General features: G+C 36.6%; 10 protein-coding genes across 10 annotated transcripts; 5 read left to right on the top strand and 5 right to left on the bottom strand.

The window, feature by feature from the left end:
- The first annotated feature begins 156 nt into the window (after nt 1-156).
- SPOG_01354 (60S ribosomal protein L38) lies at nt 157-942 on the top strand. Its single transcript, XM_013170042.1, has 3 exons — nt 157-250; nt 379-565; nt 703-942. Exons 1-3 carry the CDS (start codon nt 248-250, stop codon nt 735-737), a joined length of 225 nt encoding a protein of 74 aa, XP_013025496.1. The 5' UTR covers nt 157-247; the 3' UTR covers nt 738-942.
- SPOG_01355 (GCN5-like N-acetyltransferase) lies at nt 911-2,322 on the bottom strand. The gene is made up of 2 exons (XM_013170043.1): nt 1,571-2,322; nt 911-1,455 (listed from the first exon to the last, which is right to left on the bottom strand). The coding sequence occupies exons 1-2, from the start codon at nt 1,755-1,757 to the stop codon at nt 1,013-1,015; spliced, it is 630 nt and encodes a 209-aa protein (XP_013025497.1). The 5' UTR covers nt 1,758-2,322; the 3' UTR covers nt 911-1,012.
- SPOG_01356 (THOC5 protein) lies at nt 1,973-3,538 on the top strand. Its single transcript, XM_013170044.1, has 2 exons — nt 1,973-2,378; nt 2,424-3,538. The coding sequence occupies exons 1-2, from the start codon at nt 2,065-2,067 to the stop codon at nt 2,710-2,712; spliced, it is 603 nt and encodes a 200-aa protein (XP_013025498.1). The 5' UTR covers nt 1,973-2,064; the 3' UTR covers nt 2,713-3,538.
- Nucleotides 2,848-3,311, bottom strand: SPOG_01357 (meiotic recombination protein Rec27; the record flags this gene model as incomplete). The annotated part of the gene is made up of 3 exons (XM_013170045.1): nt 2,848-3,001; nt 3,069-3,224; nt 3,271-3,311. 3 exons carry the CDS (start codon nt 3,309-3,311, stop codon nt 2,848-2,850), a joined length of 351 nt encoding a protein of 116 aa, XP_013025499.1.
- Nucleotides 3,422-10,012, bottom strand: SPOG_01358 (phosphatidylinositol kinase). Its single transcript, XM_013170046.1, has 12 exons — nt 9,951-10,012; nt 9,705-9,899; nt 7,617-9,663; nt 7,367-7,579; nt 6,716-7,328; nt 6,458-6,660; nt 5,741-6,416; nt 4,893-5,698; nt 4,455-4,847; nt 4,163-4,409; nt 3,747-4,121; nt 3,422-3,691 (listed from the first exon to the last, which is right to left on the bottom strand). The coding sequence occupies exons 2-12, from the start codon at nt 9,710-9,712 to the stop codon at nt 3,678-3,680; spliced, it is 5,595 nt and encodes a 1,864-aa protein (XP_013025500.1). The 5' UTR covers nt 9,713-9,899; nt 9,951-10,012; the 3' UTR covers nt 3,422-3,677.
- Nucleotides 10,001-11,800, top strand: SPOG_01359 (ubiquitin carboxy terminal hydrolase Ubp10). Its single transcript, XM_013170047.1, has 3 exons — nt 10,001-10,260; nt 10,311-10,647; nt 10,724-11,800. The coding sequence occupies exons 1-3, from the start codon at nt 10,069-10,071 to the stop codon at nt 11,704-11,706; spliced, it is 1,512 nt and encodes a 503-aa protein (XP_013025501.1). The 5' UTR covers nt 10,001-10,068; the 3' UTR covers nt 11,707-11,800.
- SPOG_01360 (thioredoxin-like I protein Txl1) lies at nt 11,717-13,540 on the bottom strand. The gene is made up of 2 exons (XM_013170048.1): nt 12,705-13,540; nt 11,717-12,661 (listed from the first exon to the last, which is right to left on the bottom strand). Exons 1-2 carry the CDS (start codon nt 12,926-12,928, stop codon nt 12,046-12,048), a joined length of 840 nt encoding a protein of 279 aa, XP_013025502.1. The 5' UTR covers nt 12,929-13,540; the 3' UTR covers nt 11,717-12,045.
- On the top strand, nt 12,567-14,915 carry SPOG_01361 (ERCC-8 DNA repair). Its single transcript, XM_013170049.1, has 6 exons — nt 12,567-13,300; nt 13,351-13,498; nt 13,551-13,658; nt 13,706-13,823; nt 13,865-13,943; nt 14,000-14,915. The coding sequence occupies exons 1-6, from the start codon at nt 13,264-13,266 to the stop codon at nt 14,722-14,724; spliced, it is 1,215 nt and encodes a 404-aa protein (XP_013025503.1). The 5' UTR covers nt 12,567-13,263; the 3' UTR covers nt 14,725-14,915.
- SPOG_01362 (uncharacterized protein) lies at nt 14,796-17,420 on the bottom strand. The gene has a single exon (XM_013170050.1). The coding sequence runs from the start codon at nt 16,593-16,595 to the stop codon at nt 14,988-14,990; it is 1,608 nt and encodes a 535-aa protein (XP_013025504.1). The 5' UTR covers nt 16,596-17,420; the 3' UTR covers nt 14,796-14,987.
- On the top strand, nt 17,421-18,470 carry SPOG_01363 (20S proteasome component beta 7). Its single transcript, XM_013170051.1, has one exon. The coding sequence runs from the start codon at nt 17,454-17,456 to the stop codon at nt 18,240-18,242; it is 789 nt and encodes a 262-aa protein (XP_013025505.1). The 5' UTR covers nt 17,421-17,453; the 3' UTR covers nt 18,243-18,470.
- The last annotated feature ends 111 nt before the right edge of the window (nt 18,471-18,581 follow it).

Consider the following 18,581-nt stretch of genomic DNA (forward strand, 5'->3'; position numbering starts at 1 on the left):
AATCCAACTCTGTGACATCCTAGTTATAACTCCAATACGCTTCTTTCTTCAAAGTCTCTTTTCTTTTCTTTTATTTACTCTTTACTTCAATCATTTCTATATCCACTACATATTCTCGTTAGACTATGTTAGCATTCAGTAAATTTGGTTTACGTCCTTGAAGCTTTCTTCCAAATTTGAACAGTCACATAAATTTTGGTAAAACGGAAATTTCTGTCAAATCCAGTCTTTCACCAAGCTTAACAAAATGGTAAGAAAGCGTCAAAAGAAGAGATATGCGTAGCGTAAATAGAAGATAAATTTCGTCAAATGATCGAATGAAGCTGCTTGTGCATATACTCTTTCGGAAGAAGGAATATAAAGCTAACTTTGAAATAGCCTCGTCAAATCAACGACATTAAGCAATTCTTGGAAATCGCTCGCAGAAAGGACGCTACTTCTGCCCGCATCAAGAAGAACCAAAACAAGGATGTTAAGTTCAAGCTTCGCTGCTCTAAGTACTTGTACACTTTGGTTGTTGCTGATGCCAAGAAAGCTGAGAAGCTCCGCCAATCTCTCCCTCCTGGTATGTAAACGAAGCTTTTTTATTTTTCAGCAAGTCCTTCGACAACGTCTTTTGAGGTGTAGGATGATTTATGACGACTTGTTGTTGAAGGAGAAAAAGGAAGCCAATATAAGCAAACGTACTAACATATTGTGTAGACTTGACTGTTTCTGAGGTTGGAAAGAAGGCATAAATAGGCTCAAGCTGAATAGAACACTTAATAAAAAGTGATCGCATCACGATCATTGGTTTTTATGCTGACTATCATTTTGTGTGTTCTGACAAGGTTTTTGTTATGGCTATAGTATCGTAATTGTATGTATTTTAACGTTGCATAAACCATCTTTTATACAGCTTGTAAATCTTTTGGTATCAGTGTCAATTAATTTCTGTTGATTTCTATAGTAAGTAAGTATAGTCGATGTCTAAGTTCATCCAAGATTTTCTGCAGGAAGAGCAATTAAAGGCTCAATGTAAGGGCTTTTCCATCTCCACTTGATCAAAACAAGCTACATACTTTGTTTGCTGAAATCCTATCTTCTTGAATAGGCGTAGGCTTGGCACGTTTTTGCTACCAACCTTGATGATGTATTTTGCAATTCCCTTGCTTGCAACAAGTCCACTCACTTCCATGTAGTACAAAAAGGCTTCAGCAATAGTTGTCCCCAAGCCTTTTCCTCGATATTCAGGTTTCGCAATCATGAGCTCCAATTCACCCTGGGTATAAGTACTACTATTTTGATTCTCGTCCTCTGCCGCTGCTGGATCGTCCTCGACTTCCTCATATCCTTCTGTTAAAAACATGTTTACGTCTCCAATCATATCCTCATTGCGATGAAATAGGATTTCATGAAGAATTTGAGGCTTCTTATTTTCTACTCCTTGCCTGTAAATCACAATAAATGTGAGTTCTAACCAATGTTTTCAGTTAATAAAATAAAAGAAAAGCAAAAGCAAATATGATCCTTGATAGAATGAAACACAATGAAAAACTTTTCAGTGTTTATCAAGACCAACATTACTTACTGTCTTCATCTTCCAACCAAGATTTTTGCATTTGAAATTCTTCTTCCAATGTCAAGGGCTCAGAACATGTCAATTCTTGTAATTTTGGATTTTTCATCCAGTTGTGATATTTCAACACATGCCGCTCCAGATAGGGAACCAAAACCAAATTTCCACAGTCAATGCTCGTATTTTGATTGATTCTCATGTCTAATGAAACCTTTTTCCCCAATCTTTTCCCTTTTCCCAATTCCCGTTCGATAACTCTTGATATTTTTTTTTTCTTTTTTCAAAAATCGATTCGATTTAAGAAACTGGATACGATTAACTACAAAACAAAGAAAAAAAAAGACTATTTATTCCTTCTCACTAAGGGCGATTCACCGTTGAAAAGATTATAGGAGAAAACTGAAGGAGTAGAGAGCGTCGACAAATTCTTCAATTCCACCAACGAAAAGTAAAGTTCTCAAACTTCGTCAAATTTGGCACTCTGTGACGCCTATTAGCTTCCTGAAATGTCAGAAAATGCAGTAGCTGAGTGTTTAGAAACGTTGGAATCTGCAAAGCGTTTGTGTTTGCAGATTCACAGTAACAAGAATGAAGATCCAGTAAACGGCCAACAAAGAGCTCACGAAATAAAAAAACAGCTTTCTGCTAGACTTTTACTTTTGAGAGCAGTTAATCGTGAATCATATGAGCAACTTCAAAGAGCAAAGGGAGCAACTTCTGAACATCGTGCTGCTCTTGAACAAGCTTTAGTAAATTTGCAAGCGTTACAATATCAGAAATTACATTTAAATGCAATCATTAAAGATTATCATGGCAAAGAGTATGTATGTTTCTTGAATGCTATTCGCTGACATTCATCATTTAGACACCTGTATACCCAGCTTCCACTAATGTCTAAGGAAGAATTTCTAAAAGATCATTCTGAATTACAAAATGCAACTGATCATGAAGTCATGATAGCAAGACTTCAAGACGAGCTAAAAGAACGCCAGCGGCTATCTGGTCTCAAACAAGATTTACTCAAACGAAAAGCAACTCTTATTTCGGAGAACAAGGCCAAACGGATCAAGTTGGAGAAGCTCGATGACAAGCTAGAAGCCTTTTTCCGATCTGTCATTCCTGTACAAGAATATTACCGAAGTACTTCTCTATGAGCTCGATTTTACTGTCACAGAACGAGGATTTTTTTTGCCGACGATTCATGCAATGATGATAATTTGTACAAAACGACTTATATTTAACATACTGTTCACAGTCCTTACTGTGCTTTTACTGATATCATGGTTTCATTAGTTTGACTCAACAAGTGTTTGCAGCTTCTCAAGGTATTGTCCCAGTTCTTGGCGAATCTGCTTTCCTAGAGCTTCCCTTTGAGTTTCCAAAAGCTGCCGACGAGATCTTAACTCACTTAAACGACTCATTTTTCTTTGAACATTTTCCTCACTGTTTATCTGTCAATATTTATTATTTGCATAATAATAACACTGGCTGTTGCCTGCTTTCCTCATACTTTTTGTTTTGTAAAAGTTTCATTTCCGTCGTTAGTTGCGATTTTTCATATTCTATCTGCTTTGTAAACTCTTGTTCAATTTGGTCGCGTTTTCTGATGCATCGTTCCATGTGTTTAATGCTCAATTCTTCCAAAACGCGCTCAATCATGTCAGAACTTTTTGGAATTAGTTTAATTCATATAATTTAACGTTTCTACATACTTAGATTCATTGGAAGTGGTGGTTTCAGTTCTTTGTTTCATGCTGTCAAGTATTAGTAGAATCCAAGTTACGCGTAGCGCGTTCGGAACTTATATAACTGAAAAAATAGGACCTCAATGACAGGCCTTTATACCAAGAAATCAGATAATTTCTTTAATTTTATATTTACCTCTTTGCTCAATACTGATTTGCTTTTAACTTAGTTTACAGTGATAGCCCTGTACTGGTTGTTCAACAATTCTATACGATAATAATTAATAATTTTTCCAACGCAGTATAAAACAATAATTTAAGCTAAAACTCGATTTTTGTGTGTATTTAATCATTCGCTCAGTTGTGATATTTACCAATCCATCAGGAGGCATTAGGTTAACTTTCTTAACATTGAAGAACATAAAAGACTAAAATCAATAAGGAATTCCTAAAGATGTGATTAGTAATTGCTGATGTTGAAATGTTTGTTTTCGTTTACTTACCGTTGGTCGCTTTTTGGAATTGATCATACATAAGAGTTCGTTTGTTATTGTAACTCTGATCAATCAAATGTAGCATGTGATTTGCAGCCTGCCTTTCATTCATATCCAAGGCAAACCGTTCTAAAGTATGCGTAATACTCAACTGTCCCTTAAAGCAAGGAAGACTGGAGTCCAACATAATCTCGACGGCTTGGCAAATCGACTTAGCATAAGGACGGGATGCTAAGAAGGCCTTAACGCATAGCTCTTGAAACCATTGGAATGGTTGTGTTTTGTTATTACCTCCCATCACAGCAATCATTTCTTGAGTCAGCTTAAATGGAGCACTTTCAAATGTAATTCCACCAGGTGCAATATCAAAAATAAATCCAAAATCTACCATGTTAGTTATCATTACTCATCGCATGAGTCCTTACCTATATGTAATATATGTCCCTGATCGTCTATCATGATATTTCCGTTATGTCTATCTTTGAATTGCAAAAGATATGTAATAACGGAATAAGCCGCCATACTCTGAATAAAATTGCTGCGAGCTTTTTGAAATGCTATAGAGTCCTCACCACCAAATTTAGTAATGAAATAGTCATATAAGCCATTAACAGCCTCACGTCCAAGCATATCTCGAGATATGCAATTTGGTAGCACATCGATAACACCACACTAGTAATAGGTTAATAAAAAGCCTTCGCTTAAAGTTTTACGTACACCAGGATTGGTAGCAGTAACTCTATAAGGGAATAAATACACATCCAAACCCACAGAGTTGAATATATTCTTAAAGATAGCAATTAATTGTAACGTTAGTACATCTTGCCGACAATCGTCACCGACTTTGAAAATAGCTGATTGCCAAACTTCATAAGTTTGCTTTTGATGATTGTTTTCTACTTCATCTCCATTCACGGCTTCTTCTTCTGGGTCTGGATTAATGACCTTTTCTTTTTGAATCTTAAAAGTAGCCATAAACGGTGCTTTGGCATGACTTTGCAAAGGCTTTCCAGATTTTCTATCTATTCCAATCACTACACCATCAGGATTGCTAGGTAAGTAAACACCTACATCGAGTTTAATTTGCCTCATCTCTTCATCAATTTTAGCCTATTGTGGTTAGATAAGCATTTCAATGCACTGCTGTAGACATACCTTCTTCTCTGGTTTTGATTTTCGGATAAATGGTTTAAGTTTACCGGAGATAGAAGTAACTTCGTTAAAGAAAAAGAATTCTCGTTCATAAAAGCTTTTGTCATCACCAGAAAGGGAAGCTATCATTTTGTTCATGACACGATCCAAAATTGGTTTTATAGAATCAGGAACAGTACCACTTTCATCTTTATATATATTTGCTTTCATATTCCATAAAATTTGATGGGCAAATAATTGTGATACACCCGAAGCTTCAAGTATAAAACTCTCAGCATAACCTATTTTGTCATACCGAAGAGACTGCACAATCTGAGGTACATAAAAAAACATGACGGAAACTGGATAACTTTCCATAGAGCGTACCGTGTATTGTAGTAATTGCGGATTCCATCTGATTTTCGGCTTAAACAAAACCGGACCATTAACAGGATAAACAGGATCCCAATACAAAAGGTACTTCCTATCCAGAGGAAAGTTACCGTCAGGGAATTTTTCAAATAAATAGTCCATAGAGATTTCATAATGAAGACACGAAGCAGGATCAGCTAAAATAAAGCTAGCCACCATATCTATCAATGAATCATCAATGAAGCGTTTTGGAATATACAAAACGATAGCAGGGGAGATTCTCCAAGCTAATCGTAGCATTTCTGAAGTAATCGCCGAACTTGAACAAAAGCTTTCCGGTATCGGATCAATCATTATCAAATTCCTTCCATATGTAACAGGTGTAATCCAAGTATACAATCTATACATTTCATTTTTCAATAAAATTATTAGGAGATTTTGCTTCTTGATCGTAGAGTCTAGACAATTGTTAAAAAATGTACTACAAAAAAATTCATTACCTTTGAGAGGGTAACGACTTAAGAAGTTTTCCAACTTTGCACATAGACTCCGCATAATCGAAATTTCCGCCGCAACACTAAGTTTATCTGCCCCATATGTCCATGCTGGTGTTTCTGTAAACCAGCATAAGGCAGCATCCAAGCAGAGGTTATAATACCTAGAACCTAATGATGTGTTTAGTAAATTTTCAGCAATTTTAAACCCAAAAGAAATAAATTTAAAGTGAAGTTCCCGTGCTAATGCATTGCGACTAAACTCCAAGGCACGAATCTTTTTCAATACAAACACCAAGAACTGAATAATGATAAAAGCACTTTGACGATCACTATACCAAAGACCTTCAAAAATGCCGGACATGAGCTCTAACAACAGTAGGTGAGGGATCATCTGTGCTTTCACTTTACTCTTATAAGATATGAAAGATGATCTCTCAGTCGGAGAATATGTCATTGGCAAAGCTAATGGCGATTTAGCTCTTGCTGTTGAGAAAAACCCTCTCTTTTCCTTCAAGATTTCGTTTTTCCAGTTACGAATGATGTTAAGCACAATATAAGGGCTAAAAAATGGAACTTCGTTCATCATCCAATTCCATAAAGTAATCCCAAGTTTCATAGATTTTTGGCTGAACTCGATAAAAGGAATCCGTATGATTTTCCTTGCAAGTATTGAAAACAGCTAGAATGTTAATAAAACATATTTTCGAAATTCAAACATACATATGTCGATTCATGCACCGCATGAGCGGCAGCCTTGCGGATATCGTTACGAAGCTTCTGGGGCGATATTAAATTTCGTTGAGTGTCATTTTCCAAATCGTTCAAAAGTGATAGGTTTTGCTCAAAAAGTTTAGATTTTTGAAGAAGTACAAGGTCAACCTTGTCGGCACTCATGTCACCTTCCATGTTTAAGGTTATATTTTCTAAGTTCAATTAGCAAGATTATCGAAAAGGAAACCCTAGATATTGAAGACATACCATGCGCATATCGTTGGCGTATTGTGTAATCAGCCATAAACTCAGAACTGAAATCTGGAATCCAATTCCCAAAAGACGAGAGAACGCAGTTTTCACGATCAAAGCTTGGAGTTTTAATCCCAACTTCGACAGCAAGTGACCTTCCAAGCTCGACAAGTTCTAGATCATCGACGTCTTCAAAATCAGCGAGATAAGACTGTAACAGATTTTTTAGTGGCCTTGGAATAGATTTGGAACTGACTGTTATCCAATCTGTAGCATTGCTTTTAAATTCAGAGAGTACCCTCTCACGAACATCGTAAATATCAGACAAAACAATTGTAAGCTTTAACTTCGGAGAACAATACTGAAGCTTAGGAATATACTGATTATGACATTCCTCGTTTCTGGCCTTCCAAAGAAGAGTAAGTAATTCTAAAATACTGTACAATATATCAGCAGTGCCAAGCAGATGAGGTAGGTTATGCAAGACAAAAGTAGTACATTCCAAAGCCAACCGTCGAACGGAATCAATTCTATGACAGCATAAACAAAGAAGCTTTTGAATTTCTTTAACATTACTTTGATGAAGTCGCTTAACACGAAAGAGAGAGTCCACAAAAATTGATAAATTCTATCATGTTAGTCCGCTAGAAAATATTTAAAACTTACATGGAGTGCAATGGCTCTAATGAATTGAGGCAAGTGGCTTGATCCTAACGTAGGATCACTCAAATATTCGACAAGGGCGGATATTCGACTAGTTTTACAGCGTAGTCCTTCGAGTAGAAGGACAGCGGATAGAAAGCAAATTTCGGACACATTTAAGGACTTTAAATCCACGTTTGCAATAGAAGTCAATTCTGACTTGATTCGAGATAAAACCTATGATGTTAATGACGTGCAACGATAAAATACTTACAGAATGCTCAATATGACTTCTCAAAACAGTGTTTAGTTCCAAATTGCTTTCAAAATTATTTCCAAAATCTTCAAAAACAAGAAGAGGAGAGTTACGGGCAATTTGTTCAAGTTCCGGGCTTAAAGTCTCACTTAAGTCAATTGAAAACCGAAACCTATTTAAAACGATAGTGAACCACATATCCCTGAAAAGCGCTGGATAATTTTCATCTTTTGGTAAATTCTCCCACGAGATTTGGTCAATACAATAACTTAGCGCCTTAATGGCGTAGGCGAAGGCAGTGTAGTATCCGCTTAATTGATCGGAAGGGGTATCGCGAACAATACCCACTTGTATTATTTCTTCCAATAAGCTTTTTAGCAAGTCTAGTCGTTTATAAGAGTGCGGCTCTGTCCCATTGGCAATTAGACGGCGTGATTGAAAGATTGCCAAAGCTAATTTTTCGTCCATTTGTTTTGTCAGCATTTTGTGTTGAATAGAATAAAACTGAATCAGAATGAAGAAGTTGCGCTCATTTGCTTTAATTGATATATCGGCTAAAGCACATATTATTTTAGCACTAATCCTTGGGTCAAAATTTCGCGAAAACTTTTGAATTAACAAGGAAATAGCTAGTCCATGAATCTTTTCATCGTTCATTAACAGAGCAATCTCACGTCCGGAGTCTATTATATTCATATAAATTGGCAGAGTATTTGTTGGAAGTTTATGCGAAGGATGCGCAAAACCCTCCATGTTCATGTGTTCCCTGGAAAGGGAAAAAAAACTATCTGCTGTATCAAGAGGAGACAGTAAGTTCACTAATTGGTAGATTGAAGTGATGGCGGCATCTTTGGATGAGTAATTGAACAAATGTGCCAATTTTTGAGATGCCAGTTTCGCGTATACAATTGAATCTTCATCACTACGCGGAGCATAAATTGCAATAAACCGCAAGCGCATTAAATTAAATTGTAATTGTGCGGGAAAGACGCATGCTAAAGAAGCCATCACATCGATCAAATGAGGAAGAGTCTCGGGTCCGTCAGATATATTTTGGAGTAAGAGGTCAATCCACTCACAATATACGTAAGGAACAAATCCAACATAGGCGGAACTCAAAATTGCTAGTTTCAAGGCAAGAACAAAGAACAACCCACAAGGTACAGAAACTTGTCCTTGTAACTTAGAAGTATAGCTATTCGAAAGCAATTTCTCAGATAATTGTAGAAGCGATTGAAATTGACTAGAGTAGGTTTTTTCTTCAGGAGAGGAAGGACGAGAACAACCAATATCCCAAAACAATGCACAATTTCCTAACCATAAACACGTTGCAGCGTTTACCAAAGCAGACACGGAAGAAAGATATAAAAAGTATTTTAAGCCGAACCCATGGTAGTAAGGAGATGGCTGAACGAAAAGAGAATTGGCTGATAGTTTTGTTTGTGGAAGAACATCAGAGGAAAGTATATTCGTACAGACTTCAAGAATCCATAGACATATACTTTCAATTTGCATTTCCTCGCAATTTTTAGCAATTTCATTTAAAATGAAAGAAAGATGAGAAGCATAAAAGATTCTTCGCAATATGTAGGACGTAGAATCTGTTGTTCCTTCAATGATTAGGGACTCAAAAGTTTTAATAATAGAATCTAAAAGAGAAATGACACAAGCCGCTATTTCCTCGTGTTGCTTGGCTAGAGAAAGCATTCCGTTTAGAATTGACGGAACACACTTTGAAGACACAGGGAAAATTTTGCAAAAAGAGGAATCATCCAACGAAGACAACGTGGTTTCCAAATTTTCATTCCCTTCGAGAAATACATACTTTTTTAAGTAAAACTGAAGTTGACCATAAAGAATCCTAGCCTCCTCTAGGTCCCTAGATTCAAGGCTTACCGCACATATCGATAAAACTGTATCTTCGATTCTTTCAAGGTGGAAAAGGAAATCGTTTCTTTTTAAGAGCTCAGAGTTTTGATGACATATTTTCTCAAAGAAAGACCATCCATGGGTTGGAAGAGAGCCTAGTTTACGAAGAGATTCCCTTCGAATGTTTCTATCAATGCTATTTCTGAGTTAGAGACAACAACGGAGGCTTGAACATACCATTCCATAGCAAACGGAAAAGCAGGAAAAGTGGCTTTCTAACTGATTTCAACTTCCTTAGCTTAATTTGTTATAATTAAAAAAGTTTATGTTCAATGAAGCCAGGAATATAAAAGGCAATTGCCTACGCAAATTCCAAAAAGATGGGAAGAAGCTCTTTGCTCTCACAGGATCTATAAAACTAGATTCCACTGCCTAAACTGTTAATAAATTATAAAAAAAAGAAAAAAGGTATTAAAAACAAACCTAGAAAAGAACGTTTATTGTAGTATTACGAATTTGGTTTAGGCTTGAGAGTCACGTTGAGGGAGCTGAAGTACCCATCTCTGCGATTCGTCTGTTAGATTAAACAGAGGTTGCTAGAATGCAAGCGTCGGAAATTAATAAGAATAAACAATCTTTAAAACGCCCTTTGGAGGATGAAGATGCGGATTCCATGAGAAAAAGAGAGAAAGTTGACGAAGTTTCTGAGGCTACTTCTAAGGACAATGAAACTGCTACTACTGCTTCAGTGAAGAAATACAAGCCAATTTCAAGCGACCTTTATTTAGATACTGTAAGAAGCTGAGTAACTAATGGCCGATGAATACTAACTAGGTTGCTTAGATCAATCGTAAATTACTAGACTTCGATTTCGAAAAAGTATGTTCCGTCAGCCTTACAAATCTCAGTGTCTATGCTTGTTTAGTTTGCGGAAGGTATTTTCAGGGACGAGGTCCCTCTTCTCATGCATACTTTCACGCTTTGAATGACAATCATCATGTGTTCGTGAACTGCTCTACTTTGAAGTTCTATATTTTACCGGAGTCATATCAAGTAGAATCTAGTGCTTTGCACGATATTGCTTATGTTATGAAGCCCACATATACTCGCGAAGAAGTTGCTAAACTGGACCGTGTTCCTCAGGTCAGTTATGATCTGATGCATAAACCCTATGTACCAGGTAAGTTTACCAACCAGGAAGACCATTATAAACCTTATGATTTTCCCTTTGACTCCATGCTAACCTGAACTCGTAGGCTTTGTCGGACTCAACAACATAAAAAGCAATGATTATTTCAACGTCATCCTTCATTTACTTTCTCATGTAAAGCCTTTACGAAACTATTTGTTATTAAACAACTTTGATGGCTGTTCTCAAGTTATTCAGCGATTAGCAATTACAGTCCGTAAAATATGGAACCCCAAAGCATTTAAAGGACATGTTTCTCCTCAAGAGTTAATTCACGAGGTAACTCTTTTATCCCATAAAAAGTACTCAATGAACGAACAAAAAGATCCGCTAGAGTTTTTATCATGGCTCCTGAATACTTTGCATGTTTCATTAGGTGGGAAAAAGTCAACGATTGAGAAGCCAACTTCAATCATTCACTACAATTTCCAAGGTCACGTGCGTGTTGAATCTCAAAAAATTCGCCAACATACACAAAATGGAGATCACGTAGTATTTGAAGGAGACCGAGTCATCAAAACGGATGTTGTCCCATATCTGTACCTTACATTGAATCTGCCTCCGAGGCCTTTATTTCAAGATGAATTTGAAGGAAACATTATTCCTCAAGTTGAACTGGTAAAGTTATTAGAAAAGTATAACGGCGTCACAACTCAGGAGTTAAGTGGCATGCGTCGGCGGTTTCACCTGATGAACACGCCGCCATATCTATTATTCCATATGAAACGTTTCATGAAAAATAACTACTTTACTGAACGAAATCCTACCATTGTCACATTTCCTCTCGATAACCTAGATATGAGTCCATTTATTGACGATTCGTTCTTAAAGTCACATCCAAAAATTTCACCAAGGTACAATCTTATTGCAAACATCGTTTATGAATCGGTTTTGTCAGCTGATGGAGAAACGCATGTCTTTCGGGTACAGCTACGAAACCCAGCATCGAACAAATGGTACCAAATACAGGATTTATATGTTGAAGAAATCAGCAGTGACATGATTAATTTAGGAGAAAGCCTCATCCAATTATGGGAACGGGCGCCTTAGCTTGCTTTTTTGACTTTAAGTTTTTTATGTGTATAAAAGTTCTTTTCGGGTTACCAGGATAATAGAAAAATAAAATATAGACTCAGTAAAGCGATACTTTTTCTGGTATTTCTACGTAATGGATTTTTGTTGATTCATTTTACTTTACAAACCGATCCGTTTCTTCTTCTACTGTAACTCAAATGGTAAATAAGCCTCTTAGTGTTCAGCATCAACTATTTCAGTCATATTTTAAAGTATATCAGTATCGCATTAGAACAAAGTTGCTTGGATTATAATATAGTGTTGAAATGAACCTCCTTCTTGCATTGCAGTACTTTAGCATCAGTTTTCTATAGCTTACTTGCTTGAATCGCCAACGGATTCACCAAATAATTCAAAGCGACCAATTTGGGTAGTTTCTTCATCCCCAACATTAGAGGAGACAAAGATAACTAATGAGTTCACACGTTGGAATTTAACAAATCTTAAAGGGATATTAATAGGTTCATCATCAGATTTATACTCAATGTCTTCTATGATCTGAGTAGCAGGGAAGGAATCAGCGTCCTCAAACGAGAGAACAGTAGGAAGATTAATGAAGAGCTTTATAGTTTTCGGTGCTTTACTTAAGTTTTCTTTAACAGGAGTAATAGACAGCGAATGTATCTTTACAGCTTCCAAGAAAGGAATGTATATCATCAGTTGCTCATCAGCGTCAGACTCCAAGTAACTGGAAGAATCTAAATCAAGAGCGTTACGAAGGTGATGCTCGTCGCTTTGATTTAAACATTCTAGTTGAGGATTCTCAATACAACTTCTGAGATTACCATAGCCGTTAGTAGATGTAGAGCCACCAGCACTACCTCCGTTCAGCTTTCCTGCAATGTTCGCTACTTTTTCTTTAAGTGCTTGCGCATTAGCTCCCGGTAGCATGTCAATTTGTTTGCCATTCTCAAAGAAAATAAAGGTGGGCCTATAATGTTAGTAATAACCGTAAAAAAGAGCGAGAAACATACATAGCACGAACTCCAAGGCTCGAGGCAATTTGTGTTTGATCATCTACATTAACTTTTGCAAATACAAATTGAGGACCTGAGTACTTGCTTGCCAGTTGTGAAAAAACAGGTGAAATCGCTTTACACGGACCACACCAGTCTGCATAACAGTCAACAGCAAGAAATCCCGACTTTGGAATAGTTGAAATCCAGTGTTGATGTGACCTAATCTCGATAACAGACATGTTGGTTGAAATTTCTGGAGTTGGGTGCGTCTTCACTGTACCTATAAGTGGTTCAGAGTTTCTACTTTAAACTGTTCTATAAACAGTTCTTTTTTTGGAAAAAAAAAAAAAAAAGGCAATAAATTTAGCATTAAAATAGAAAACCATAATATAAAGAGAACGTGAATTTGCAAAGCAAAGGAAATCTTGGAGATTTTAAGATACCTAGAGGGAAGCTCTTGCTGTAAATTCTAAATACTTTTTATTTGGTCAATTCTATAAAGCTAAGTTTTCCATGGAGATTGAGTGAATTTTTACCGTCTATAGTACTGTTGCAAAACATTCGAACATTCTGAATGAATACGTTTCTTTTAGCCAGAGAATGGGGACAGGGTATATTCTAAAGTTGTTTTTGAAGTTCTGAATTGAATATTGACGGACAGAATCAAATGCGTCCTTCCGACGCCAATTGCTTCAGCATCGTTTACAAACAATGACTTTGGCGCAAAATAAAACAATCAAAAGGAGACATGGTGCTGGCCTCCTTGGCTCTGTAAATGCACTGTCTATAGACAATACAACACATCAATTGTAAGTTGGTACTAGATGATGATGTATTTTTTTACTTACAAATCGTATTAAGTATGATTTCTGGGGGCGCCAATTCTTCAATTAACGTTTGGAACTTTGAATCTCTTGATCTAAACGAAACAAAGAATACCGTTATGGATACATATAACGCCATTCCAGCGTACGTCTTGTACTTCGTTCGCCAGAATCAGTTACTAATATTTGTAGACGCTCCAGTCATAAGTTTGGAATTACTGATCTTCATTGGTTTCCGTTCGATAATGGTATATTCACTAGTTCCTCTTTCGATCATACTCTAAAAGTTTGGGACGCGGCCACCTTACAGGTATTGTATTCTGTTTGCCAAACTTTGCTAATAATGAACAGGAAGCGTATTCTTTTAATATAGGTGATATTGTTTATTCGCACGCCTGGTCACCTATCGCGTCGCACTGTTTAATTGCTGGTATGTTGTAACACATCTCTTTTCTTTCTTTCTTTGCTTTTCTAATAAACTTATAGCCGCTTATCGATCCAGTTCTATCCGTTTATGCGATATGCAGAGCGGTAGTTATACTCACAGTTTAATAGGTCATACAGGGAATGTATTATCTGTTTCTTGGTGTCCGAAAAATGATTATGTCTTGGCTTCTGGATCGGCTGATGGTACTGTTCGGCTATGGGACATCCGAAAAGCTTCTGCTAGCTTTGCTTGTTTAGATGTGCATAACAAAACGAAGCCAACAGAACAGGCTGGGAGATCTCATTATGGTACCGTAAATGGATTGGCTTGGACTGATGATGGTTCTTTCCTTGTTAGCTGTGGAACTGACGATCGTATAAGAGTTTGGGACATGGAAACAGGACTAAATACCTTGCGTGACTTTGGACCTGTTATACACAACCAGACAACCTCTTTTGCTGTTCACCCTCATATCATTACTCCCGTAAAGAACGCTAATACGTACGTTCTGTTCCCAAATGACGATGGATCTTTGGCTTTGATTAATCTCTTAGAAGGCTCCTTTGTTCACCGCTTATCAACGCATGTTTTGAAACGTATCAATTGTGTAGCCCATCGCCCAGGCAAAGAGCAATGCTTCACAGGGGATATGAGCGGCAATATCCTAATGTGGTGTCCAAAGCCACTTAATGTCCCCTTGGAGGCCACTGCCGTCGAAAATCGTCGAAACGTACTTCAAGAAGTTTACGAATCTTTGACTAATGTTGAGGTAACTTATCAGTAAAGAACGTTTGACATCTGGTGTTCACCGTATACTATCTTACTAAAAAAGATATTTATATGAAACTTTTTATTGTTTATATTATTTATTTATTCACTTGTTCTTTAAAATAGCATTAAAAATTATTATAATGAGTTTAATAAGAAACTATTTGATGAAAGAAATATCTCCTATATTCGATTCATCCGGTCCGGTCCAATCCTTCTCATAGACAAAGAAGTTTCGAAATTTGCTTCCTTTGTGAAGCTTTTGTATAATAATACTCATTAATTTTCAGAATGGGTCCCTAAAGTCACAAGATTTAAATAGAATTTAACGGTTTGACTAGTAGAGTAGTTTTGTAGAGTTTCAGCTTTCAGGATTCTTGTGAAGACAAACATAAAGAGTAAAGCGGAAAAAATTAATGGTCTTGCTGTTGAACTTAACATCCATTGAATGGATAGGTATATATAATATATAACATGACCCAGAATCAGATATGAAAGAGCTGTTTTTGTTGGTGACATATATGAATCCAGACTAGGAGTTGAGAGAGATTCTTTGTTAAAATTGATTTCAAGATTTGTAAGCTCCGGTTCAGCATCATTTGTCCTTTGTATGAAAACATCCAACTTTGTGTTTTCATGCTCAATGGGATTATACAATAATTCAGACAGTGTTTCTACGCAAGGCAGTTCTTGGGTAAGATTTGGTACAGTATCGCCTAAAGTAAGTATATTAACATCCGATTCCGTACTTCCATGCTCTAGGTCATCGTATAGTAATTCAGAGATTTTTTCTGAGTAAGGCAACTCTTGTGTAAGTTTAGTAGAATGAGATTCAATCAATTCATCAGAATTAAGATTTTCGTCTTGCAAAAACATTGACTCGGCCTTGACCGTCCAAAGTTGATCGCTTTTACTCGTCAAATCACCCTCCATGTCACTGGAAGAAAAAGGAATAATCTCAAACATGCCAATGTCGTTCTCATATAGATCTTGCTTTTCATTTCGTCGTTCTTCGTAATTTTTGTTTGATGATGAGATATATAGAGGTTCCGCTACAGCGAGAAAGACGTTTTTGTTTAGTAAGTCATATTGAGTATCAATTTCAAAATTCATATCATCAAAAGGCAATTTCAGTGCTGAATGCTTATCTTGACATGTTTGGCTACCGTCCATATTGGATTTCCCTTTAATTTTAAATTCTCCATTCATGTTCGTGTTCTCAGTTAAAACATTTTTCTTGGTAAAATTTGTACTTGTATCTTTAAGCAAATGATCAACTTCTAGTGTAGTATTGTTGGAAACTCCAACAGCAATTTGTTCCTCGGTATTAAAGGGACTAACGTCCTTATATAAGATCTTCATAAGGGATTGTTCAATGAGACTGGGATCCACGGGATCAATTTCGTTTAAGGAAAGGCTTGAAAAAGATGTTGATAATTTCATATTAGGTATAGCATCAGTTGCAACAGAAGACGAACGGTCTGCGGCGGATTTGTTGCTTAAATAAACAACGTTTTCACTTTCGATTGAAGGGATAATTGAATCAACATCATTGGAATTATCATCGTGAATTTGATTATTATTTTTAAAAGAACCTTTGCAAGTTATTTTGATTTCATTTACAGCTTCTGATTTTAACAAGGCAGCATGGGTGGTCTCTACTTCCTTGTATACTTGACTACTGCTTTCAGCGTCCTCAATAGCAACGGCGGGTTCATCAATAGCTGTGGGTGTATCCATGCATTCGGGCATTTCTTCTGGTTTAGATGTATTGAAGAAGAAAGATTTGAAAGGTTGGATGGCGTATTTAGTAAATAGTGTTTCGCAAGATTTAACTAGCTCCTTGAGAGAGCAGAGTATAACCGAAGTAGCTTCAGTGATCTTCATAGTGTAGGATTTATGAACACCAAATATAATTGTAATCGGAAATAATAGAAAAAGAAAACCTGAGACAGCCTATATATATGTACAAAGTTGTGAATCGTAAACAAACAAACAGATCCGACTATATTTGCCCAAATATCGTCGTTTTGGAAAAACAAATAGCGAAATATAAATAATTAAGCAGTAAATAAACAAATTGTAAGGGATGATCCGGACTTTGACTTTGAAATAACGGAGGAATGCCAAAAATACATTCTTGGACAAAGAGTCAGTAGCTAGTTTTACAATGGTTCTTCAAATGCTTAATTTCAAGCTTCTTGTGATTAGAACCTTCTTGCATCAAGCTATTTTTAGACATATTTCGGGTCGATTCACCTTCAAAACCTGTAAAGCGTTACAGTTTAAAGAAACGCATGAAGATGTCAAATTCAACATCGAGAGAAAGATCGTAAGCTTTAGTTCTCAATGTTAAGACATGAAGGAGCAGTGTTTGTCGTGCAAAATGAAGAAAAACCTGGTTTAAACTCAGGAAGGGACATTATTTTCCTTCTCTCCGTTGAAATCTATCTCAATATTTGATAGTAACTTACGAGGGCTGTTGCTATCGTTCGAATGTTCCAAAGGAAACGCCTAAAGAGATTAAAAACATTGACATGTCTATTTAAAATGCCGTTCACATAATAAAGATACTGATCCACATTAACAAAATTTATAATATTAAAAGTTACAAATAAACAAATGAATTTTGAGCTCATAATTCAGTTTAATCAGCGGATTTCGATTCCATTCTCCGTATAGGTAGTAAGGGTTTGGTGGTTGGAGAGACCTGCCAAGAACCAACACTACCTCATTCATACAAAAATGAGTTTTTTAGAACTAACAGAGCCATGGGGCAAGCCAGCTAAAAATGTTTTCTTTCCTACATCCAGTGATGTTCAACAAAATGCTGCTCCAGTGATTTCACGAACAACACAACCTATTGTAACAGGTGCCTCCGTAATTGCATTGAAATTCGCAGATGGTGTTATGATTGCTGCTGATAATTTAGCATCTTATGGATCTTTGGCTCGCTTTTTTGATGTAGAGCGTCTCACAAAGGTCGGAAACAATACAATCGTCGGTATTGGAGGCGACGTTTCAGATTACCAACATCTACAACGAATTCTTGAGGATCTTGAGATTAAAGAAAGCAACTATGGAGATGGTTATGCCCTGCAACCCTCTCATATCCATGAATACTTGTCTAGAGTATTTTATGCTCGTCGTAATAAAATGGATCCTTATTGGAACCAAGCCATTGTTGCCGGTGTCGATGGCAGTCAAAAGGAACCATTTGTGGCTTTTGCTGATTTGCGTGGTAACACCTATACTGCACCTGCGATTGCTACCGGATTTGCTATCCATCTTGCTCTTCCGTTGATGCGTAAGGTGACGGACGACGACCGCTGGAAAACTTTATCAAAGGAGCGTGCTCGCGCTACCATAGATGACTGTATTCGTGTCCTTTACTATCGTGATGGAAGAAGTTTGAACAAATTTAGCGTTGCTACCATTACAGCAGATGGCATCGATTTCCAAACCAACCAGTCTGTTTCCTCTGAATGGGCATTTGCCGAAAAGCAGTATGGTTATGGCACGCAAGAAGTATAATTTTGATATGAGTTTGTAATGTCGAGACTTATGAAAGTGAATTAGCGATAAGACGGTTTGGATAGCATATGAAAATATCAAGTATAGAGTTGAATTTCCAAAGAAAGATGTCGCATAAAAACTTGAAAAGAAAATTTAAATATCAGAACGTTTTTATAAGCTTTGTAAGCTTCATGCTATGTGAGCGAATGAGAGAGTGATAAAGCACAGTAATAAAAAAAACCCCTCAAACTCTTGTGTATTCTAGCTTTCTGTTAGAAATCAACTATAATGAGGCATACCATCTATAGAGTTGTTGAAAGACGAAACTTATTAATTATTTATTGAAATTGTATATGA

The sequence above is a fragment of the Schizosaccharomyces cryophilus genome (assembly GCF_000004155.1).
Source record: "Schizosaccharomyces cryophilus OY26 unplaced genomic scaffold supercont4.8, whole genome shotgun sequence".
Lineage (NCBI taxonomy): Eukaryota > Fungi > Ascomycota > Schizosaccharomycetes > Schizosaccharomycetales > Schizosaccharomycetaceae > Schizosaccharomyces > Schizosaccharomyces cryophilus.